At 37.2% G+C, this 27,149-nt stretch overlaps 1 protein-coding gene across 1 annotated transcript in view; it reads right to left on the bottom strand.

Annotated features, from left to right (window-relative positions):
- LOC127449417 (phospholipid-transporting ATPase VA-like) overlaps positions 1-27,149 on the bottom strand; it is a 93,743-nt gene that overhangs the window by 62,404 nt on the left and 4,190 nt on the right. Inside the window, exon 2 of the mRNA XM_051712823.1 lies at positions 521-725. Within this exon, the coding sequence (XP_051568783.1) occupies positions 521-725 (205 nt within the window). The remainder of the gene's footprint in view (positions 1-520; positions 726-27,149) is intronic.

Raw genomic sequence — 27,149 nt, 5'->3', positions numbered from 1 at the left:
TTTTTCATTTTGGAGGTTGACTGCCTGCAGTCCAATTCACTTTCATTATATATAAAATAGTAACCATGTTATCCTTCAAAAAAATAAAATGTTTTGTTCCATGGAACAGAGAAAGTCATACAGGCTTGGAACGACATGAACTAGAGAAAAAGATTGAAAAATCTAATTTTAATTTGCGGATGTACGATGCCTTTAAACATGGTTTCAGTTGTTAAACTGTTTTTAGATCAACCGACTAATTGACATTTTAGAACATAACACAGGATGAGCAGCACTAAGGGAAATGAATATTTTACTTTGATGACTAGTGTGAAATTACTAAAATTATCTCAGTTGGCAAATGCAGACCAGCTGAATACACACACACATGAAAAGCAACACCATCACATTAACTGTTTTTGACATCAGGAAGCTTCCTTTCATTTCTTTACCCAAGATTTTAACTGCACATACTGCACAATCCTAAAGATTTATAATGAAATGCCGAAATGAATCAGTGTAGTTGGAGATGTGGTCTCACCAGGTCGATGAAGCTGCGCACCACCTGCCTCTGTTTGAGGTTGGTCTCTCCGTCCAGTGTGGCCGTCTCAATGTGACACAGGTGGTCTGGGTCGCTGGAGCTGAGCAGCAGAACGTCCGCAGGCAGAATCTCATTGCAGCGCAGACGAATGAAGTCTCCAACCCGCACCTCCTTCCAGTATTTCTCCACATAGTGTTTCTCACTCCTATAGAGATACAAGAAAACATGCGAGGAAGAGTGATTCAGGATACTCAGGTCCAAAGTCCTGTGGTTTAAGACGCTTAAGCACGGCCCCATTCAGACTGAATGCTCTCTTGTGCTAAAAAAGCTAGATGCAGTGCAACGAATACAACAGAACACAGGTGTTTCGAGACAAGCTATAAAACAACTGACGTTCTTTTTTAACTTGACACAGTGTCTAAAAAATGCAGCACTCTTGCGCGACACGTGGCACAACATTAAAAGACGTCCATCTAGCACTTGTTTACACAGAAAAACAATTGAAAACAGTGCAAATGATGCAAAAATACAATGTTTGTGACCAGCCCCTAAGTTTGAGGAAAGTGTTGTTAAAATGCATTCTCCTATCCTAGTTTATCGTGCAAAGACGTCTAGGTCTGCAAGTAAGCCACTCGTAGGTTTACTTCGCGAAGAGCGTAAACACTGTGGCGCTTTCAAAACATTTCTCTGTTTTATCAGTGGTCTGACATTTCAGTTTTTAGCACAACCAATAGCATGAGCTTGGGGTGGGACTGCTTGTTTGTCCAAACAATGAGTTTAGAGTCTGAAAACTCTGGGTGTCTCAATCAGTTCCCTAGTACAGTAGTCAGGGCACTGATCAGGGAGTCAGCCATTTTAAGGGCTGTCTCAATTGCAAAATCGTTCCAGTACACTGAAACCATCACTCCCTAAAAAAAAAATCCCACAATGCACCGTAAAAACCAGGGAGCATCGTTGCTCACTATGTTTCCTTAGCGGAAATGTTGTCATGTCTTCTGAAGTCTCTCAAGCCATCAGAAGACGAGCACAAGTGTAAATATACGATGTCAAAGCCTTATTTTCTCTTTAAAATAGATGTTGTTTGTAATGTTGGTCATCCATAATGACCATGAAAGGGAACAATCTTTTAAATGTTAAAGTTGTTAAAAGTAGGTTTAAAATACACTCCTTTATATTTTTATTTCTTTATTTAATTTACATAATAACACTACGTTTGAATATCCTAAACGAAAATGAATGATAGTGTCATTTGTACAGTGATGGTGCTGATTAATAACAGCTGTGCTTGAATGCGCAAGCTCGTTAACGTGTCGCAGGTGGTTGAGTCATAAGTGTCCCAATGTTCAGTGGATAAACACCCTTGCCAGTGCCCGAATTAGTGTCTACGATATAATGATTCATAACATAGGTAGCTAGGGAGCTGATTGAGACTGTAATTGTAAATCTATGGCATTTTTTTGGTTAGGGTGGGTGTATGGGGGATCATGAATATTGGGAGACAGAGTAAAAATTTGCTTTGACACATTCCATGCCATGTGTGTCCAAAGATGAGACCCATGTACTACAATTTCATTTCGCAATGTTTCTTTTAATATCCTTCTTCTCTTTAAAGTCAGTTGTTGATTTAAAAGGAAAAAGAAACATTAATTCTAATCACACATTGCGCAGATGCAGTAAAAATAATAGACAACTCTGATTTCGTTAATGTGCACTCAACCAAAAAAAAAAAACCTGTTTGCTGAACTGCCGGTATTCTTTCAGTATTTTACAGTTCCATTTTAGTGCTTGTTAGAGTTGTCAATTGAGCAGAGAAACTAAATTAGAATTTTTACCTTAAATATTTAAAAAAATTCAAATAATATTACAATTTTAAAGTCAGCTGATTTTTAAATTGACGTTGTTTCCTTAGTTCACAAGAGGCGCAATAAATACATAAACCATACAGCACCATTATATTATTGCAAAGAACATTCCTGGCTGTTAAAAAACAAAAAAGAGCATTTCATTTTCAACTAATGTGCATAAAATAAATAAAAGTTTCAGTTGGTCCATATTCTCAAATGTTAAGTCAAAAGTAAAATGAGGGTGGGAACGCTTCAATAGGCAGTCCACATGTTATTAGACTTGCACTGATGTCACAGTATACTACCCCAGACTCAAGCTATAATAACTGCATTGTTTTTTATTCATTACAGTTGTATGTAGGGTAGCAATATTTCCAGACAGCAGTGGTATTCGGCTGAACTCGGTGGTGAAGTGAGCACAGGCCAGGGGCTGAACTCGGTGGTGAAATGAGCACAGGCCAGGGGCTGTTCAATCAGAAGGAACAAAACAGAATGGAACAGAACGTGAGAATCTCGAGACACACATTTTTTTTTTTTTTTTTTTTTTTTTTTTTACAGGAGTTGAACTCCTTTCCTGACAAAGCGTTTAAAAAACTCATTGCTTAATCTGAGAAATGCTTATGAGAGAGCAAGACGCAATGGCCAATTACCTCCACCAACTGTAATGGGCTGTTCATACCGAACGCTTTTGCAACCATCCATTTGTTTATTTATGTAAACGCACGCTAGACGAATGTCTTTGTTTCACTTTGCTTTTTTTTTTCAGCTTCTCATGCAGGGGCGCTGTTTTTTAGATGCTGTTTCTAATTAAAAAGAACTTTAAAAAGCATCTTGAGACATCTGCTTTCTGTTAAACTGTATTTGTTGCGCTGTGTCTAGCCTTTTTTAGCGCAAGAATGCGATCGATCTGAAGTCTTCGTCAGTTCTTGGCACACATCCAAAATTCAAATGCAGTTTTAGCATTCGAATGTGCATTTTCTTCTTAAATTCCACAAATATTCTAATTTTAATTTGACAGCGCTAGCGCTTGTTATACATTTCAAAGTAAACTCAACGTAAACTCTTGTAAATCATACAAATTTATGTCCACAGCACAAATGTCTTTTTTTAGCAAACACAACAGCAGACAAACAAAACTCTAGAAATTGTAGAAAACCTCTAGTTCTTTAACCCCCAAGTGACTGCTGTGTACATTTTCCATTTCCCTTTTTGATTTGTAACTAGTAGGAACTAATAAACAAGCAAAAGCAAAAATAAAAAAATGTTAATTAATTCTAAAGCAAATAGTTTTCCTAAAAATGGACGTCCAAATATGTGGACAGCGAGACTACGTTGTGAAATTTTAAATAATACCAAGCTACAGAAAGTCAGATTTCTTTCATTAAATTGTTGATTAGGTTTCCAGGAGTGTTGGTTATTCATGTTTTTAAGACGTTACAGACATTACAGCTGATTTTCTATAAAGCTGAATAAACTATTCTTATTCAAAGTAATGGCCAGCAACATCCAATCACTGCAAACCATATTAAAGTTACAGTTGAATCTATGCACTGATTACCATTGTCCCATGTATGCCAAACATGTTGAGTGGTCCAAACATCATCTGCAGCCTGAAACTGAACTTTCGGTCGGATTGCAGGAGTGAATGCACTTAGCTGCATAGAAAGCTATAGGATGCACCCTTGCTCCCTATTAAGTGAATGACTTAACCTCCAGTGTGCTGTCTGTCTTCATTGGTCTCAGAACAGTTCGAAATGCACCTTATTTTCATCCTAACTCCATATAAAGCCTCTGAAAGCAAGATTTATCAGCTTTTGGATGAACCCATTGATTCTCTATGTTAAAATGCACAGTAAATATAGAAATGCATTTACTAATGTTAATGAATAAACCAAATTGTACAGTGATAAAATAAAATAACAAAATTTATATTAAAATTCAGCCAAATTACCCTCAGACGTGTTCGTGTTGAAAGTTATAAAAAATAACTAACATGCTTTTTCAAGTTTTGAGCGAATAAAGTCCCAATTGGTAGAATCTTGTGAACAATATTCAGTCGGTTTTAATTAATTTAAATGGTGCGTTGCGTAGAGTGAAGCCAAAATACAACATCCACACATTTATAGGTTAAGTAAGAAATTGGCACAGCAACAAGACAAACATAGATATTGGTGAGAACAACAATTCAGAACTTCATAAGGACAGACAAAACAAAGTGCTTCTGTTTTAGTTTGCCATCAGAGAATTGTTGAATGAATGTCTAGAACCTCTAAATGTTTTGTGGCTTTATCAAAATTATCTTTCTGCATACTTTCAGCGATTTCTGGAACTGTAAGCAGCGAAACAGTGAAAAACTGCAAGAATAAACAAACTACACACCAGACAAAACAGTAAAACAAACCACATCTGTGCTGAGTTAAAAACTGGAAGGGTTGTGTTCATAATGCTAGCTGACGCCTATTTCAGGAGTAGGCCTGTCGCGATTATTAAATAACCGTCTGATCGCGGTTATTTGATCCAACCGCAGTTATTTGAGACAATCGCGATTATTGAGCATTCTAATTCCAATAACATTTTAATGCCCAAATAAGGGAATTTTAATAGAATATATAAATGCCATCAACGGCACGTTCGTGTGTCATTCAGTTGAACTCAGAGTGTCACTGAGCCGCACCACGAACGTCAACCAGCTCCTGTCCAGTAGAGCGCATGAAGCGCTCTGATGCACCTGCTGCAAGCAGAGGCTTGCGCCAAACTCCCACGAAAATATAAACGAACAAGTATGATCTGTGATAGTGAATGCAAAGCCCTCCAGTTTCACTTTAAACGATAGTGTAATGGCAAATGTTCCTGGTTCATACATGCAGCGACATAGAGGAGATGCACACTTACTCTATGTGTGTAGAGTGATGAAATGATGAAAATAAATCTCCAAGGATTTGCTTCATGAGAAAAAAGGGCTTGTGGGTTTAATCAAAGAGTATTAAAATAATGTGTGAAAGTGAAGAATTTGGGACAGAAATATTTTACTATTGTATAATATAATAAAATATTATATAAATATAATATTTTTTTAATAAAAATATAATATAAAATATATGGGTTCAAAAAACAACAGTGTAAATGTAAACCCAAACTAAAGTTGACCAAAAAGAGAGACATATTTTAAGTATTTAGAAATATTTTGATATTTAAAACATTATTTTTCATGTCATTCATAAGTTTTTAAAGCTTTAAAAAGAAATTATGTATCCTTATTTTATTATTTTGTTCTTACGTTTCAAGTTAAATGTGTAAAAATGACTTTTTAAGGTGTATGAAGCACTCACGCAGAAAAAAGCACACCTTAAAAAATATGACAATTATATGACAATTAATCGTGAAAGCCCTTAGAGAGACAATTAATCGTCATAGCCCTAAAACAGACAACTAATCATCATAATCACAATTATTTGTTTGAGAATTAATTGTCAGCCAAATTTCATAATCATAAGAGTCCTATTCAGGAGGACAAAAATAATATTACAGGGGTTTGGCAAACATGGCTGGAGGGAATCTGGCTCACTATTGGCAGCGGGGAAACAAACCTTCTTTCTGTTCTGCTTCCCACCCTTCCACACATAAGAGTGCTCTTTTACTGCCATGCAGGAAAGTAGTGTGACCTCTGACTAAACACAACCTCAGCTCTTCAAGAGCTGTGTATAAACAAGAGGGAGAAAAAGTCACCTGTTTGCAACAGAGGAATGGCGAGCACCAGTGCCACCAGCAAATTTGAAGCTTCAGCATGCGCAGACATAATCATCATCGTCAAACACCGATTCACAAAAACGTTCTAGCTGTTGACAGCCATCGATTACTGACTGTAAAGCCCCAATATGCTATTCTGTTGTCATTTTTAGGGTTTAGGGTACACCTTAAAGCAGTTGTTCTCAGCCAGGGGGCCAGGGCCCACAAGGGGGCTTTAGCCAGCTTCAAATGGGGCCTCAAATGAATAGAAATGGTAAAACAATTTATGTGTTAAACTACTTTCTCCAATCCCAGCTTAATATGCAGAGACAATTTTAGGCACCACTCAGTGCCTAAAATTGCCTTTAAATTCACTCTGGAACTGTACTCCTGATTACAGGCACATGACTTTGAAGGCCAGTAGCATCAAGGTGGCATCCAGCTGCATGTAAACATGTCAATGAAACAGATGGGGATGGCCATCATGAGGATGTTACACTGATGATACTCTCTGATTGCACCTTACAATTCACTATCTAGTTTATTTTATAAACAATTCTAGTGACCACACAATTCACTAATTCAGACTAAACCTTACTTTGCACTTCTAAACTTTAAAGAGTCCTTATTTATGCTTGCCGTTTTGAAGAAAAACACCCTTCAGTACAGCTAAACTACACTTCATACTTGTTTAAATGTGCATTCAACATATTTTGCTGACTTGCAATCTTGTAATTTCATAAAGGTGACGTGTATTCAAACATTACTTCATTATTATTGCCCTTCACAGGTCTTTTTGTAATGAGAGACGGTGCTATAACACCTCAAACTGCTTAAATTTTGCTGCACTTGACATTGCATTAGCATTTCATTGCTTAAGTGAGCATTCGAGACCACTGGAGTGTGTGTATATATAAAGAAAGCATGGCTTTCAATAGTGACTGGCTTTGATTCAAACAGTGAAATGCTCTGATTCATGTCCAGACAGTTACAGCATACATACCCTGAGGATGAACTCTCATATCTTGCTCTCTCAGAGGGAGTTTGTGTCGGTGTCGCAGCTCCATGGGTTTGAGTTTTAAATAATTAAAAAGACATTTGTCGGTTCCATCTACATATTAAAATTTTAAACAAATCTGAATAGTGACAGCATTCACTTTATCACTTATTGGTAAAGCGTCTACTACACCTACTATTATTTAACCATTTAAAGGGGTCATATCACAAAAAATGTCCTTGATCTTTTGAAAATAAAAACTTTGATATAGTACTATATTGGAATTTTTAGACCAGATAACTACTACTTGTTTTTGATAATTTTATGAAAAGCTGCAAAATGTCTCTTTGATTTACTGGTTTGATGCATTTCTGACTTTAGAAACTCAAAAACATTATCACATTATTGCCCACGCTGAAACCTCATCTCATAATGAAAACGTGACTCCATTTTGCAAATCTTGTTTTACTGGAAATGTCTCAAAGTACAATTCCCTGCAGTTTCCCAGTGAAGTGAACACTAGAGGCGCTACAACAACTGTGTTGTATTCACTTTCACTGAAATCATGACTTTAATGGCTGATAATGACTTTATAAATACTTATTTTCTCTCTTTTACTCAGACCCTGCTATTTTATGATATCAACACACTTTTACCCTAATGTATCTTTTGAAAAACTATACATTTTAATGTTGTCTTACAGACCCACCTACATATATACACATATTCCAGAATAAATAGCTTGCACGGTAGCTCACCTGACAGAGCGTCCAACTTAGAGTCAGAAGTTCAAGTCCAGCCATGAATTCAAGCTGACACGTGACACAACAGAGTCATAGAAGCGGCATGAAATGAGGTGGTTGCTTCAGAAAATTTTACTTTTCATTTCGCTTCTGCTTTTTAAAACACTAATGGTTAGATTTATGCATTAATAAGGTAAGGATGTTTTATTCAACATCTCATTTATATTTTAAAACACTAATGGTTAGGTTTAGGCATTGAATTGGTAAGGATGCCTTTTTTAAATATCTCATTTTAAAACACTATTGGTTAGATTCAGGCAAAAGTTTTAGGTTAGGGAGGTACGTTTAAAAAAATCACCTTAAAACCTCGTCTGAATACGACAATTTTACTCACATTTTGCGCCCCCAGCTGGACATTTCACTGGAAAGCTGCAGCCAAATGTGTTATACAGCATGGAAATTTTGAATTGCAAAAATGCTGCATGTTCACGTAAATTTTATGTGATCAGGCTGCCACATTCACACCACCTATTTGGTGTTAAGCAGCTTTGATTGTCCAGCTGCGATGGAGGAGGTGGGAAAGATACCATTACTCCTAAAAACCAGAAAAACAAACCATTACTCCAGCTGTAATATAGCTAACAACATTAAGATATGAGGAAAGTCCATCAAAGGTCCTACTGTTCCTGCCAAACATTGGGCTCTAGGGTAGCACCAAAGCTCTACATAATATTATGAAAGAGTGGCTGATCATAAAATTAAACCATAACAGTTTGCATGGTAGAATTCAATGCATATTGTTATGTGAACCTGTCACAATATACAGAAGTGCAGATTTTGCAAAGAGACCTGTACAGAGAAAGGATGGGTCAGCAAGAGTCAGGATCCAACATTAAACCTGCAACCTGTATGTCATTCCACAAGCAAAAAAGGCCTTTACTTGGAAGTCTTAAAGGTACAGCAGCACAACAGCCACTTAGCCTAATTCTTGGGGTCAGATAAAGGGTGAAAAATGATCATGTAAAAACTAAATTGACTGCTTTGGCAGAAAAAAAAAAAACCCTCACTAACATAAGTGCACCTCAGGGAACAAAACACATATGGTATGCCCTTTAAATTTAACATAAACCTTTAATAAAGCTACTCTACAAAACGTGCTGTCTGTTATATCCTGTCGTGAAGAGTAAAAGAAACTTGAATAGCAGCAAATTGCCAAGTTGAAGAATATTATCATAAATAAATGCAAGTGGGGAAAAGATATGGTGAGGAAAACAAACGGAGACGGATGGGTATTCCCACAAAATCCCAAAGAGAAAAGGCCACTGGAACTGAACTTTAAGGTAATTTCCTCCAGCAACACAATGTGGAAGCAGTCCACCAACAACATTAATGAGACTTCTGAGAGAAAACAAGCAGCTCAGCAGAATAAAGGCTTCTATGAGCATATCGAGGGGACAGAAGGCAAAGGTTGATTCATGAAAAACAGATCAGATTTTAGTTCATATTTCTCTGCACAATTCCTACAAATCCAAATAGTCAGACAAATCCAATACAAGACAATAAAGCTTTCAGTGCCAAAGCTGGAGATCCAGTATCAAAGCACTTAAACGATTATTGAACAGACCACCCAAAGTAAGCCTGCAAACTACTAACAGAAACCAGTGTGCATGGAAAAACTGAGTGGGACATAGGTCTCATGGGAGAAGATGGGGAAAAAAATAGTGGAAAATTGAAGTTGCCAAAATGTTGCTGTAATAAACACAGTGATTACTTTGACACCAACTGAAACAATTAGTGGGACGTTAGTGCTTAGTAAGGTCAAGCTGAACTGTTGTTTTATCTTTATATTAGAGATAGACCGATAGTCAGACCAAAATATTTACCAAATTTCACACTTGGCTACTTAATCAGTTACCGTTCTTTTAATATTGGGTCTACTGGTAAATGGCACAATTTTGTTGGTCTCTAAAAAACCAAACAAACGTACACTACTATGTGTTCAACAGGAAACAGTGGTATATTCACAGGTGAAGTAACTTATTGCATGTATTTTAATAATTACTTAATAGCCATTCATTCTCAAATAAACGCTTTCAAATAATCACATGCTTATTTGAGCGTGTGCTGTGTTACTCCTTTTACACTGAAATGCAGAATTAATAAAAATATTGTGATATGTCCTAATGTGATTATTAAACCGTGAAAGGCTGCAGTCTTAGACTGCGTGAGCTGCATGCTTTAAATAAATGTGTTAAGCTGACCGCTCATACACAGATATTGAGAATCATTTGTGTTGTATGAGATGTCAAAGCAGAGCACTCATCCACTGTGAAGCGCACAGGCTCAGCACATATAGACTTTATACTACTAGTATCAAATAAAAGCTCAGGTCAAAATAAAAGCTAGACGCCTGAAATTGAAGAAATTGAAACAGACATATACAGCATTACAACTGTATAGTAAAATGCAATATGTACTGTAGTAATATTAATAATAATAAATCATAAATAATTATAATAATAATACTACTACTTTAAGAAATATATCACAGCAAGAGTGTTATTCTACTGAAAAAAGTTTGTTAAAAACATTGAATAATATTTGAGAAGTTATTGTTCTATTTTCACTTGTTTAAAGTTTTATGAATTAATTTGATAAGACAATTTTGATGATGAAATTATATTAAACTTTAAAACAATTATGAAAAAGAAAAAAAGATTTCAGTAGGGCCCTACTTAAAAACACTTGCAATGCATACTTCATTAAGAAACACTTCAAGGAAAACAGGATAAAGGAGTGTGTTTAATAGCACATTACCATATTAGTATATTTTTGCTTTGGTATCGAAAACTGTGAAATTTCACTTGTATCAGTACTGACTAATGACATTTTGGTATCGTGGCAACACTAGTTTAGGAATAATACTATCGATCCTACCACCTTGTATTACCTCACTGCGACTGAATGGGCCTTTTTTTTTTTTTTTTTTGGTCGTGTGTTTATATATGCATACTGTCTTGTGCCGGTAAGTTTGGAAAGAGTTGATTTTGTGACTTGGTTTTCAATGAAAGGTCTTTTTGGACTGGGTATTTTTCAAAAAGCACATTTAGCATTAGTGGTTTTCAAAACAAACTAAACTCTTATTTCAAAAGATCAAGGAAATTGTATTTCTCATTATATGACCCATTTAAACATGTCTAAATGACTGATTATCATCATGAATAAAGAAAAAAAATTCTCATGCAAAGCTAAGACCCTGTAAATCAAAACCATCAGTCTACAGTCAAGGCCTCAGCTGAGGGCTAACCATGATATCAAAACCATACCAGATACTGGCCTTGCATCTGGGGTGAACTTGAGCAGCTTAAGGAAGCATGAACCATCTCACCCAGCAAAAGCTCAAAATTCCTGGAATTCTTGCCTTTGGTCCACTCTGAACTCTCCCCGAAACAAATAAGTGTTGATATAAAAAGCCCTCAGGAAACCATGTCACACTGTAAACAGATTTTCATAAAACCGTGCAATAGTTTTAGTGTGAACACTTGAAGAGAGCAGCACGAAACACAAGAGAAACACAATAGAAAGGCTTGTGATCCCACTGCTTACTGCTAAACAGGAAAGAAGGGGATGCACACTCTTTCTAGATATTTCTATTGTTTTCCTGATCCCTCTCTGTCTCTCTTGAAAAATTACTTGCATTATTTTACAAGTTACACTTGATACTGTTCTCAAACACACAATGGGCCATGTCAAACTGTCAGAGAGGTAGGTTTTTCTAATTTTCCTGAATAAAAAGAAAACAACAGCAACTGACTCAAAATGTTCCCAGCACAATACACACAATCTGTCTCTATAACTGCACAAAAAATGAAAGGATATAAGATTTCAGGCATTATTTACACTTGGTCACATCATGCTTCCAAAGGAGATGGTTTAAAACACATAGCCTACAAGATGCGACTCAACCAACTATAAATGCACCTGGTTGTCCACATAGCCAGGCAACATAGTCAACATAAAATTGACTACTACAAAACAAAAATACATTAAAAACAAAATGTCACTGTACACCTCACAGCAGATGCACTGTAAGTCAGATTGTATATTAAAAAAAAACATATCATGTGGTTTTTAGATGTTTACAATAATTATGGTTTGAATATATTAATTATGAATCACGAACACGATTGCCAGGTATTTGCGCCACCATATTGTTTACATTGCAATGCAGCTGGGGATTCTTAGTTCGTCATAGTATAGAAGCATAGAAGATTCTAAAAACCTAGCCCTCCCACTTTCCCAGCCCCGGAAGTGGTGAGATTGAGTGACAGACTGAATGCAAGAAGGCTCAAGTGGACTAACTAGTTTATATACAATATTCTTTGTTTGACATCAGTAAACATCGTTGCAGCACTGCATCAAAACAGTCAGCTCCGATAGTAATGGATTTATACTTATATTCTGTGATTATTTGAATGTTTGTAACAAAAAATAAAGATATTGGGATGTTGAAAAGACTATGAGCAGCTGATTCATTATGACAACCGCTTCAGTCCCTCTCTGTTGGTAAACAGTAGGGCTGAGAAACAAAAAATCGATTCAGCTACAAATCGCGATTCTTGAGCCAAGCGATTTTAAAATCGTCTCCCTGATAAAAAAAAAAAAAATCTATTTTTTTATTTAATAATAAAAAATAAAAAAAATACATGTTTATCTTAATGCTACAATGATTAATAGATAAATATTGGAAGCTATATTTGTACAGAATTCCACATTAATGGTTTGGGAGAGAGAGACGCACGCGTTGCATGTGTGTCTGTGTTTGTTTATAGTTCATTTATAGCATTAAAGTTTATGTTGACTGTTCAGCCAGTTCCTGCCTCCTCCTTTTACCTGTTACAACAGCTTTTCTCTGAGAAGTTTTGTCTCTTTAATTCTTTACGCTTAGTCCTTTAATGCACCGCTGCTATAGCCATCAAAGTGCCGTTTGTTCACTGTCGCATGTGAAAATCCTCTTCTGTGATCAATGTTTTTGTTATGCATAATCCTAAAGTTTATTTGAGAGGTGTTGTGGAGAGTATTTGTCATAAGTCATTCTACAGATTCTGTTTGACACTGCTTTAATAAATAGCTTAGCTGTAAAAAGGCTTATCAAACTGTTAAATGCCATAAACTACATGTTGCACCCCCACAATATTTATAATCTAACAGCCAGTGTATTCATGCGCTGTGGCAGTTAATTTTGCACATTTATCCACCACTGTCGACAAGAAATGCCACTAGACACAAAGAAGCATGCTTGAGGAAACACACCTGATTATATTTTGAAGAACAGAGGAAAGACATGCCGGCAATGCACAAGTCTGATCTGCTTTTTTGTTCAGAGGTTAATTTGCGTTAGCCTCCATTTATGTTGCAAAATTATCATGATAATAGTCATAGCCTATAGTAATATGTTATTTTATATTCTAAAATATCAAACTAATTTTGTTAAGTTAAAATTATATATTGCATATATTTATTTGCTGAATACAAATGGATTTAATGCAGCCTTATGGGTTCCTTTGCACTAACTAGTCGCCTAGCTCAGACAACGCACTGACTGGTCGATTTGTAGTTTTAAATAGGTAGTTTGGCACATCACTACCTTTTACCTGCAAATTCTATATTACAGAGTGAAAAATGTTTCATTTCAGACACAACTGTTCTTCAAAAGACATTTATTTCTGAGAAAAAGGGGTTAAAGTTTTGTATCTTTTAATGAAGTTTTTATATCAAACCATCAAATCGCAATGCACACAGAACAGCAATATCCCAATAAATATAAAATTGGCTAGGAAATATCATTGTAATATCGATTCAGGAGGTCCGTGGCCATTCCCAGCCCTAGTAAACAGAAGCATGAATGCAGATCACACCGGTTTGATCGTACTGAGCCCAGTCTAGTGTCATCATGAGCAATATCATGTACAGCAAAATACAGAGCCTTATCTCATGACATTTTGGCAAAATTAGCCTGTATTGCATGGTTCTGGGTATCACGTATTGCAGCAGTTCCAATATGAAACGTCCACTGTGTGGTGATAAAAGGGAGTACAATTTTCTCACAAAAAGATGAGGTTTTGAAAGTAAATGCTTTATCAAGTTATAAATCAACAAAACCTACCTACCTACCTTAAACCTAAACGATAATGTCATAAAAAGCAAATGTGTCCGGAAAAACCCAATTGCAGAAGCAACCACATCGTTTTGGCTATGTTCAGACTGTCAGTCCAAATCCAAATTTTGTGCATATCCGATTGGAATCCGATCATATTTAGCAAGTCTGAACAGCAAAAAATAATAATAATAATAAAAATAAATCATATGAAATAAGATGGAAATCTGTTTCAGTCTGACAGCTCTGATCACATTTCAAGTGGCTTTTTGCCATATGTAACATTTTCATTTTACGTAAAGACACATTATATGTCACACATTGTTGCAAGAAACATGCTGGCAGTGGTGCCGGAAATAAGCTGTGTGGTTGCGGAGTGTAGGTCTAGCTAAGAATATTATTATTGTAATCTTTGTTGCTTTGCTAGTGATTTGTGTGAAAAGAAAGTCACTGTTGTAGTGCCTTGTGTTCATTTCACTGCCGCAATGTGTACAATGAGACACACAAAAATAATTTTGCAAAATTTCTTTTAATTCTATTAGACAAGGTTGAAAATTTTGTTGCCTGCTATTAGCACAGTAACGGAAGTTGCATATAGCGCAGAACTAGAAGATCAGATAGCCGTTTTGCAAAGACAAATTTACGTGGCCAAGCGTAAATGTAACATGCATTGCAATCAGATCGATCAAGATGCATGAAGGCCCTTAGATCAGTGGTTCTCAACCTTTTTGACTCCAAGGCCCCCCACTGTCCAAGACAATATTTGAAGGCCCCCTCGTCTGAAACTAGACATGTCTGATTAAAATAATTAATCATGGATAATTTTTTATTCTAGAAGTTTCAGAAAGAGTCTGTTTATAATTTGTAGGCATACATCTTAAAAAATTTTTTAGCATCAAAAAGTATTTTAATTAAGTTTAATTATTTTAATATTTCTTATTTTAAATTACATTTAAGTCAACTTGACACCCCCTTTGAAGTGTGCTGAGTCCCCGTAGTGGGTCCCGGCCCCCTGGTTGAGAACCATGGCCTTAGATGATAACTGCACAGTGTTCATCCTGATCTTACTTAACTCGGTTTCTCTTGCTGTCCAAACTGAGCATCTAATTTGAGTGCTGACATCTCAGAGACCCTGAAACATTAACAAATCATTGATATGCCTCCAAGTTGTGTTTACCCAGGAGTTAAACAGGAACTCAATTTGTGTAGGTGTCCCCAAAAATAGCTTTCTCAATTTGAACAGGATGCATCTCAGACTGTTTGAGCATGTGGGGGGGGGGGAACTGAAATTTATGAACTCTCGACTACACAGCAGATCAGAAAAGTTGAAATGTAATAATTACCTCCAATGTGTATTTAGGAGGGGGAAATTATGTGGCATAAACATGTCAAAACAGAAGAGCAACTTATAACAAGAAAAATCCCAGACAGTGCCTGCATCCTCAACACTTCATAAATATATCCAAGGCCAGAAAAGGTTTTCCTACATTACACGCACGCACGCACGCACGCACACACGCTGTCAGGCCTGTTGATTGTACTGGCATACAATACATTTCCTACCACACACACTAAGAAGTATTTTGCTAACCCTGTGGGATTCATTCAGTCTAACTGATTAAACAGTTTTCTGGTGTAAGAGAAAAATCACTTGATGCATATCTTGCATCTCGTTCAACAGTACAATGTCAAGGCCATGAGAGACAAGTCGAAAGTTTGACTGAGTAAACTTTTCAGTGGTCAAAAACTGTATTATATGGGGAAAATATTGGTTGTGAAAATTAGACGTGACCTAATCCTTGTCATGTGATCTAAACATGGTGTCCAAATGAATCTGTTCATGAATCTGAATTCAAATTTTAACCGTAAACTCAACATCAATATTTTAAGATTATTTTAAACTTCACTACTAAGAAAAACAGTTTGTCAATATAAAATGTAACAAAAACACCTCTGTTGCATTTCATACTGTATATATATTTTTATGATTAGTTTCCTGCTGAAAAAAACTTCAAAGTGGTTTCAGAATGAAAGCATATGCTTTAGGTGTATGAAGACAAAACTGTCCTTCAACACCATTCTTATTGCGTTCCGTTGACATTTCAATTATTTGTTGCTTTTTCCCCTCCACTAAAACATAGACTAAAGAAAGTGAAAGCTGCATTAGTCATTAAAACCAGAGTTATTATTGTATCGAATAGTTTTTGTTTTTCTACTTAATTTTTCAATTTGTTCTTACAATTTAGTTTAGTTTTATCTAAAATGATCCCTTTCTAAAGAAATAATATATACTGAGATTTCTATTTTGTCTCTATCTGCCAACTGGTTTGGGAAAATAATGAGTCAACACAGTAGTAATTAGCACTCGCTGAGAAGTTACATCTCACGATTTGACTGCAAATGCTACATCCGAAAACACTGGTAAAGCCCACTGCTAATATCAGGGCCATTTAACACGGATATGATTGTTAATTCGAGGAAAACACGTGGGGCAGATCTACGTGCTGCTTGTGCACCTAAAACCCCGATGCGTCCGTGTGTTATCATTTAAAAAAATGAGGTATCATAAAAATGTATTCAGTTCAACTTTGAAGAAGCTATTTGACAACAGATACTCACATACTGTATATTCCACAAGACAAAATAGTAACTGAATTTAAACAAATGATCCTGTTCAAAAGTTTACATTCCCTTGGTTCTAAAAGGATTATTTCACCCAAAAATGAAAATTCAGTCAGTTTACTCACCCATGTGCTGTTATAACTCCAAATGATTTTCTTTCTTTTTTCAACAAAAAGGGAGAAAAAAAAATAAATTGTGCTCAAGTGATGTCACACAATGGCAGTTTATGGTGATCACTTCTTCAAGCTTCAAAATGACACAAAAGGGGGCCTGGGTAGTCAAGTGGTAAAGACGCTGGCTACCACCCCTGGGGTTCGCTAGTTCGAATCCCAGGGCATGCTGAGTGACTCCAGCCAGGTCTCCAAAGCAATGAAATTGGCCCGGTTGCTAGGGAGGGTAGAGTCACATGGGGTAACCTCCTCGTGATCGCCATAATGTGGTTCATTCTAGGTGGGGCGCATAGTGAGTCGAGCGTGGTTGCCACGGTGGGTGGCGTGAAGCCTCCACACGCGCTATATCTCCGTGGCTCAACAAGCCATGTGATGAGATGAACAGGTTGACGATCTCAGACGGAGGCAACTGGGATTCGTCCTCTGCCACCCAGACTGAGGTGAATCACTATGCAACCACAAGGACTTAAAAGCACATTGGGCATTCCAAATTGGGAGAAAAAGGGGATGACACAGAAGCATAATTCAGAAGTCTAATGAATTATTGTATGCGACTCATGTCTTGTTCTGCAGGAATATGATAAGGTTTGGTGAGAAACAAACCGATGTATTATTAAGTGAAAATCTTCACCAACCGTTGATCACCTGAGCACATTCATGAGACAGACGGCATGTGAGCTTTAGAGCTACTGGCACATGAGCAAACCCTTTAATATGGTGTGTTGCTTTCTCGATGATTAATGACAGTTAATGTAATAATTGTTCATGAGTGCCTGCTTTGTCCTGATTTTGAAGCTGCCCACTTTTCTTAAGAAAAATACTGTACATTCTTTGGTTTCTCAGCATCTTCTGCACATTTTGTTCTTCCAAACAGTGGCAATATGACATAGACATCCAGCTTTTGAAACTTAGGACAACTGATGGGCTCATACACAACTATTACAAAAGGTTCAAACATTCATTAATGCTCAAGAAGGCAAAACTAGAAACAAGAACCAAGGGGATGCAAACTTTTGAACAGGATGATTTGTGTAAATTACAATACATTTTGTGTAATGTATTTTTGAAGGGCAGTACTACATAAAATATATAATCTTTTGACTCTTATATTTGCATACATTCTATTGTTTTTCACTATTTAACTACATTTTAGAATTATTATTTTTATTTATTTTTTTCAAATTCCACGTAGCCTATTCAATCCATATAATTTCATATTTCATGTGTAAGTATGAGTAGACTTGTCATGTCAGGTACACATTTTAACACAAAATTCACAACATTGGAACCTAAAATTCAAAATACTATCCCCACAACTCAACATTTAAAGGAATGTTCCGGGTTCAATACAAGTTAAGCTTAATCAACAGCATTTGTGGCATAATACTGATTATCACAAAAATGAATTTCGACTCATCTCTCCTTTTCTTTAAAAAAAGCAAAAATCGAGGTTACTTAAAATGGAAGTCAATGGGGGAAATGAAAGTGAATGTGGCCAATTTTTGGAGGGTTTAAACAGAAATGTGAAGCTTATAATTTTATAAAAGCACTTGCATTAATTCTTCTGTTAAACTCATGTATTATTTGAGCTGTAAAGTTGTTTAAATTGTCATTTTTACAGTCGATTTAGGGTTTGTTGACATTATTTCATCATCGCAAAGAAGTTGTAAAATTGGCTATAACTTTACACAGAAAAGGTTAGTAAGTGATTTTATCACACTAAAATCATGTTTACATGCATATCCTTTATGTCTTGTGGATATATTTTTGAAACAGTCAGTATTTTTACGTTTACGGATTGACCTCACTGACTTCCATTGTAAGTGCCTCACTGTAACACAGATTTTTGCTTTTTTTAAAGAAAAGGAAGTATGATTAATTTTTGTGGTAATCAAAATTATGTTCCAAATGCTGTTGATTGAGCTTAACTTGTATTGAACCCGGAATATTCCTTTAAGTACATTAAGTAAATGCAGTTTAGCTGTCTGAATGTGACACTCGTCTGATTTACCACCATGATCGCGGGGAAAACGAACATTCAGAAAACACCCCGCTTACATTTTCACGTGTTGCACGAAGACATGGATCGGCTTCTTTCAGCTCGTTGTTGAAAAAGCAATGTTGCATTATTTTGGGCATTTATGCTGACGTCATTGCTATGATACATTTACATTTACAGATACATTTCAGCTAATTTGCTGAAGACTAGAATGAAAGAATCGTCAAATCAACGTGCGATGCAACAAAATTTATTTTCTTCTCTGTAAACGATGCCAGAGACAATAGCGAGAAGGACAATGAGGAGATTTAATTTAAGAAGAAAAAAAATCAGTGACCCTACCAAAAACCGGGACTGTCCTGTGTAATAAACCGGGACGTCTGGTCACCCAATCCATAATAAAATTATAAACAAAACATAATAAACCAAAATAACTTCATATTTCATTGTGTATTTTATTGTGGAAAAAAACTATAAAAGAACATATTTTAAGCAGCTCGCCAATGCTTTTAAAATAGAAAAACAATAAATAGGTGCTGTTTAACTGTTTAGAGTTGCTGTCTGCTTTAGCAATAAAAAAAATTTTCCCCGACCATATAAAAAGTTACAGTCAATTCATCAAGGACCAGTTTAAGCTGACAACACTGTGTGGAACACAAGAGACTACAGATGCCTATATGTGTGGATACATTACGCCTAAAAAGACTTAATCGCCCAATATTAATAATATTTTTCTTAATTTTTATTTTGATATGTTGTTTTAGTAAACTGTGAGAGACATGTGGGTGACTTGACTTAATGAAGTGTCATTAAGTCAAATTTCATTACGTAAAATGAAAATGTTACATATGGCAAAAAGCCATTTGAAATCTGATCAGTGCTGTCAGACTGAAACAGATTTCCATCTTATTTCATATGATTTTTTAAAAATTATTATTAGTTTGCTCAACACGGTGAAACAAACTCTGGCTACGTCTACGACATTAGAGGGTGCTACAACTGCTTGCAGACAGAGTGCCCATTTATTACGGTTTCATAATTTTTATTTATTTATTTTGTTCACTGCATCACAAATCAAATGCCATGGACTCATCTGGATTCATTAAAAAATACAGAGTCCGTGACAAGTCCAAATCCATTAAAATTGTCCAAATAGTTTATATATATATATATATATATATATATATATATATATATATATATATATATATATATATATATATATATATTATACACACACACACACACAGTACTGTGCAAAAGTTTTAGGCACTTGTGAAAAATGTTGTATAGTGAGGATGTCTTCAAAAATAATGCCATAAATAGTTTTCATTTATCAATTAACATCATACAAAGTCCAGTAAACATAAAAAAGCTAAATCAATATTTGGTGTGGCCACCTTTGCCTTTAAAACATCCCCAATTCTCCTAGATACACCTGGACACAGTTTTTCTTGGTTGTTGGCAGATAGGATGTTCGAAGCTTCTTGGAGTCGAAGTCTCCATTGCTTCGGTCTCTTCATGTAATCCCAGACTGACTCGATGTTCAGTGGGGGGCTCTGTGGGGGCAATGCCATCTCTTGCAGAGCGCCCTGTTCTTCTATTCTAATCTTTTCTATTTGTAAAAGTAATGTTTGGGAGCCTAAAATATATTTTTCCCACTGACACACTAAAGCTGAAGATATAAATAACCATCTTAAGACAAATGATTTTGTGAAACATCTTAAGTGCCAGTACTGTATATACAGTTGTGCTCAAAAGTTTGCATACCCTGGCAGAACCTGTGACATTTTGGCATTGATTTTGAAAATATGACTGATCATGCAAAAACACTGTCTTTTATTTAAAGGATAGTGATCGTATGAAGCCATTTATTAACACACAGTTGTTTGGCTCCTTTTTAAATCATAATGGTAACAGAAATCACCCAAATGTCCCTGATCAAAAGTGTACATACCCTTGAATGTTTGGCCTTGTTACAGACACACAAGGTGACACACACTGGTTTAAATGGCAATTAAAGGTTAATTTCCCACACCTGTGGCTTTTTAAATTGCAATTAGTGTCTGTGTATAAATAATCAATGAGTTTGTTAGCTCTCACGTGGATGCACTGAGCAGGCTAGATACTGAGCCATGGGGAGCAGAAAAGAACTGTCAAAAGACCTGCGTAACTAGGTAATGGAAATTTATAAAGATGGAAAAGGATATAAAAAGATATCCAAAGCCTTGAAAATGCCAGTCAGTATTGTTCAATCACTTATTAAGAAGTGGAAAAGTCGGGGATCTCTTGATACCAAGCCAAGGTCAGGTAGACCAAGAAAGATTTCAGCCACAACTGCCAGAAGAATTGTTTGGGATACAAAGAAAAACCCACAGGTAACCTCAGGAGAAATACAGGCTGCTCTGGAAAAAGACGGTGTGGTTGTTTCAAGGAGCACAATACTTGTTGACCCCTCTCCAAACATAGCGCTTATGGTTGTGACCATAAAGCTCTATTTTGGTCTTGTCATTCCAAATTACAATGTGCCAGAAGCTGTAAGGCATGTCAAGCTGTTGTCGGGCATATTGTAACCGGGCTTTTTTGTGGCATTGGCTTCTTTCTGGCAACTCGACCATGCAGCTCATTTTTGTTAAAGTATCGTTGTATTGTGCTCCTTGAAACAACCACACTGTCTTTTTCCAGAGCAGCCTGTATTTCTCCTGAGGTTACCTGTGGGTTTTTCTTTGTATCCCAAACAATTCTTCTGGCAGTTGTGGCTGAAATCTTTCTTGGTCTACCTGACTTTGGCTTGGTATCAAGAGATCCCCAAATTTTCCACTTCTTAATAAGTGACTGAACAGTACTGACTGGCATTTTCAAGGCTTTGGATATCTTTTTATATCCTTTTCCATCTTTATAAAGTTCCATTACCTTGTTACGCAGGTCTTTTGACAGTTCTTTTCTGCTCCCCATGTCTCAGTATCTAGCCTGCTCAGTGCATCCACATGAGCACTAACAAACTCATTGACTATTTATACACAGACACTAATTGCAATTTAAAAAGCCACAGGTGTGGGAAATTAAACTTTAATTGCCATTTCAACCTGTGTGTGTCACCTTGAGTGTCTGTAACAACGCCAAACATTCAAGGGTATGTAAACTTTTGATCAGGGCCATTTGGGTGATTTCTGTTACCATTATGATTTAAAAAGGAGCCAAACAACTATGTGATAATAAATGGCTTCATACGATCACTATCCTTAAAATATGCATGATCAGTCATATTTTCAAAATCAATGCCACAATTTCTGCCAGGGTACGCAAACCTTTGAGCCCAACTGTATACACATACACACACACACACACACACACACACACACACACACACACACTGATCAGCCACAACATTAAAATCACCTGCCTAATCCCGTCGAGGCATGGACTCCACAAGACCTCTGAAGGTGTCCTGTGGTATCTGGCACAAAGACGTTAGCAGCTATACTTTAAGTCCTATAAGTTGCAAAGTGGGGCCTCCACAGATCGGACTTGTTGGTCCTGCACATTCCATAGATGCTCAAATGGATTGAGAATTTGGATGCCAAGTCAACACCTTGAACTCCTTGTTATGTTGTTCAAACCACTTCTGACCAATTTTTGCAGTGTGGCAGGGTGCATTATCCTGCTGAAAGAGGCCACTGACATCAGGGAATACCGTTGCCATGAAGGGGTGAACGTGGTCTGCAACAATCTTTAGGTAGGTGGTACGTGTTCGGCCGTCCACATGCTCTAAAAGAAAACATGATTCATCAGACCAGGCCACCTTCTTCCATTGCTCCATGGTCCAGTTCTGATGCTCACATGCCCATTGTAGGCATTTTCGGCGGTTGACAGGGGTCAGCATGGGCACTCTGACCAGTCTGCGGCTACGCAGCCCCATACGCAGCAAGCTGTGATGCACTGTGTGTTCTGACACCTTTCTATCATGGCCAGCATTAAGTTTTTCAGCAGTTTGTTCTACAGTAACTCTTCTGTGGAATTGGACCAGACGGGCTAGCCTTCGCTCCCCACACGCATCAGTGAGCCTTGGGCGCCCATGACCCTGTCGCCAGTTCACCGGTTGTCCTTCCTTGGACCACTTTTGGTAGGTCATAACCACTGCATACTGGGAACACCCCACAAGACCTGCTGTTTTGGAGATGCTCTGACCCAGTCATCTAGCCATCACAATCTGGCCCTTGTCAAAGTCGCTCAGATCCTTACACTTGCCCATTTTTCCTGCTTCCAACACATGAAATTCAAGAACTGACTGTTCACTTGCTGCCTAATATATCCCAACTTTTGACAGGTGCCATTGTAACAAGATAATCAATGTTATTCACTTCACCTGTCAGTGGTTTTAATGTTGTGGCTGATCAGTGTATACGTGTACATATGTATTTATAGATATATATATACACTGGTGGCCAAAAGTTTGGAATAATGTACAGATTTTGCTCTTATGGAAAGAAATTGGTACTTTTATTCACCAAAGTGGCATTCAACTGATCACAATGTATAGTCAGGACATTAATAATGTGAAAAATTACTATTACAATTTGAAAAGACAAATACAAATTACAATACTTCAAAGAGTTCTCATCAAAAAAATCCTCCACATGCAGCAATGACAGCATTGCAGATCCTTGGCATTCTAGCTGTCAGTTTGTCCAGATACTCAGGTGACATTTCACCCCATGCTTCCTGTAGCACTTGTGGCTGTCTTGTCCGGCACTTCTCACGCACCTTATAGTCTAGCTGGTCCCACAAAACTCAATAGGGTCAAGATCCATAAAACGCTTTTCCAATTATCTGTTGTCCAATGTCTGTGTTTCTTTGCCCACTCTAACCTTTTCTCTTTTTTTTTTTGTTATAAAAGTGGCCTTTTCTTTGCAATTCTTCCCATAAGGCCTGCACCCCTGAGTCTTCTCTTTACTGTTGTTGTGTGGGTAGAATTCAATGAAGCTGTCAGCTGAGGACATGTGAGGCATCTATTTCTATTTTAGAGACTCTGATGTACTTATTCTCTTGTTTAGTTGTACATCTGGCCTTCCACATCTCTTTCTGTCCTTGTTAAAGCCAGTTGTCCTTTGTCTTTGAAGACTGTAGTATACACCTTTGTATGAAATCTTCAGTTTTTTGGCAATTTCAAGCATTGTATAGCCTTCATTCCTCAAAACAATGATTGACTGATGAGTTTCTAGAGAAAGCTGTTTCTTTTTTGCCATTTTTGATCTAATATTGACCTTAAGACATGCCAGTCTATTGCATACTGGCAACTCAAAAACAAACACAAAAGACAATGTTAAGCATCATTTAAAGAACCAAATAGCTTTCAACTGTGTTTGATATAATGGCAAGTGATTTTCTAGTAGCAAATTAGCAATTTAGCATGATTACTCAAGGACTGGGGCCTGTCTAGATTTGATCAAAAATGATTTTTTTAGTGATGGTGCTGTTTTTTTACATCAGTAATGTCCTGACTATACTTTATGATCAGTTGAATGCCACTTTGGAGAATTAAAGTACCAATTTCCTTTAAGGATGTGCACCAGTAGTCGAGTATTCGTTTTGCAATAAGTATTTGAAAATTAAAAATACTATTCAAATTTTGCTAAATTTTGCTTTGCTGGCCATATATGCAGCGAGATGCATGTTAAATCCTGAACACACAAACTAAAACTCAGTTATAACAGAATGGGTGGTGCTGTTGAGTGTGGACACAAGTTGATCACATTTGATGTGCAAACCGTTCTGTCAGTACGTTTAGATGGACACCAAAAAGCGGGTTATTGCGAGAATGTGGCTTACTGTGAGAAAGCTGGGTTCCTGTTTAAATGTACTGGATAAGCGGTGTACTCTTTACTCTCGTATATGTGCAACTCGTCAGAAAGCAGCATCCCTGTGGCAACGTAATCCCCACAACACTTCTGTAAACTACAAACATGGCATCTGAGAAAGACTTTGCTAGCGGAGGGACATTCCATCAATTAAACTGGTGTGTATAAATGAGTATAGTTTACTGAGCATGTGGTTATGCTTGTTTTTCTCAACAAAAACATGACATGAGATACAATATAAACGTAACTATTATACATTGAGTGTTTATATTCGTCCTGTACGTTAATTGCATCAGTCTACTTTATTAGCGGTTTCTTTTTCTTCACTTTGCATGAGCTTAAATGCTTTCATTCTATACTTTTTTGTTTTCACACATTGCTTGTTTAAATATTTTCAACAAAAAAAAAAACACAGGACGTAATATATGCTTGTTTTGGATGTAATTTTTAAATGGTGATGCAACCTTTATGACTAAAAAAATTATTTTACAACGTCTCATTAATTACTAGGGCTGCCCCCTGATAGTCGACCAAATGTTAGTCAGTGAGAAGAGTCTCAGTCGACCAAGTTTTGATTGTTTGGATGGTCGCAGAAAAAACTCCACAGGAAACTGACGAACAATGGTATTACCGCTGGTTGGACGCTAGGTGGTACTATGGGGTAATTTTCGTTAAGCAGGGTTAAGCCTACACAATTAAGCAAGACACCTTGATTTCAAACTTTGAACATTATTTTTTATTTATTTTAACTAAAAATTCAAATGAAACTGGAAAAAAATAAGTGCAATTAAAATGTGTTGTTCAACTTTTTGAAAGATGGCTTTACAACAGTTGTGAAGGGCAACATCTCTCTGGCAAAGAACCTACTTCATCTGTGCATTCTCTACCCGTCGGGTATTTCGTTGTCTGGGAAAATACACTATCTTGCCAAAAGTATTCGCTCATCTGCCTTTAGACGCATATGAACTTAAGTGACATCCCATTCTTAATTCATAGGGTTTAATATGACGTTGGCCCACCCTTTGCAGCTATAACAGCTTCAACTCTTCTGGGAAGGCTTTCCACAAGGTTTAGGAGTGTGTTTATGGGAATTTTTGACCATTCTTCCAGAAGCGCATTTGTGAGGTCAGACACTGATGTTGGACGAGAAGGCCTGGCTCGCAGTCTTCGCTCTAATTCATCCCAAAGGTGCTCTATCGGGTTGAGGTCAGGACTCTGTGCAGGCCAGTCAAGTTCTTCCACACCAAACTCGCTCATCCATGTCTTTATGGACCTTGCTTTGTGTACTGGTGCGCAGTCATGTTGGAACAGGAAGGGGCCATCCCCAAACTGTTCCCACAAAGTTGGGAGCATGGAATTGTCCAAAATCTCTTGGTATGCTGAAGCATTCAGAGTTCCTTTCACTGGAACTAAGGGGCCAAGCCCAGCTCCTGAAAAACAACCCCACACCATAATCCCCCCTCCACCAAACTTCACAGTTGGCACAATGCAGTCAGACAAGTACCGTTCTCCTGGCAACCGCCAAACCCAGATTCGTCCATCAGATTGCCAGATGGAGAAGTGTGATTCGTCACTCCAGAGAACGCGTCTCCACTGCTCTAGAGTCCAGTGGCGGCGTGCTTTACACCGCTGCATCCGACGCTTTGCATTGCACTTGGTGATGCATGGCTTGGATGCAGCTGCTCGGCCATGGAAACCCATTCCATGAAGCTCTCTACGCACTGTTCTTGAGCTAATCTGAAGGCCACATGAACTTTGGAGGTCTGTAGCGATTGACTCTGCAGAAAGTTGGCGACCTCTGCGCACTATGCGCCTCAGCATCCGCTGACCCCGCTCTGTCATTTTACGTGGCCTACCACTTCGTGGCTGAGTTGCTGTCATTCCCAATAGCTTCCACTTTGTTACAATACCACTGACAGTTGACTGGAATATTTAGTAGCGAGGAAATTTCACGACTGGACTTGTTGCACAGGTGGCATCCTATCACACTACCACGCTGGAATTCACTGAGCTCCTGAGAGCGGCCCATTCTTTTACAAATGTTTGTAGAAGCAGTCTGCATGCCTAGGTGCTTCATTTTATACACCTGTGGCCACGGAAGTGATTGGAACACCTGAATTCAATTATTTGGATGGGTGAGCGAATACTTTTGGCAATATAGTGTACATCATGTGTGTGAATAAATTCGCTTTGTTCCCTCCTTCACGATATCACAATTCCTCCAATATCCAATTACATCGGCAACCCCCGGGCTGAGTGATCGGTGAATATTCTTGCTTTAGTGATTTAGTGAAAACTTCAATCAAATACACTGACAGAAACAAAGAAAAAGTGAGAACCTTTTACATTCACATGTTCCATGAGACTGCACGCCTCCGAACAAACAGCGTGACATACACGCTCATAGACGACTTTTCTGTCATTCGTTCTTAATAATATAATAAAGTGTGCTTCTTCAAGCGTGTGTCTGAGCGCAAATTATTTGTAATATTAATCTGATAATAATAATAATA

The sequence above is a fragment of the Myxocyprinus asiaticus genome, chromosome 12 (genome assembly GCF_019703515.2).
Source record: "Myxocyprinus asiaticus isolate MX2 ecotype Aquarium Trade chromosome 12, UBuf_Myxa_2, whole genome shotgun sequence".
NCBI classification, from domain to species: domain Eukaryota; kingdom Metazoa; phylum Chordata; class Actinopteri; order Cypriniformes; family Catostomidae; genus Myxocyprinus; species Myxocyprinus asiaticus.
This window is presented reverse-complemented; position numbering and strand designations above follow the sequence as displayed.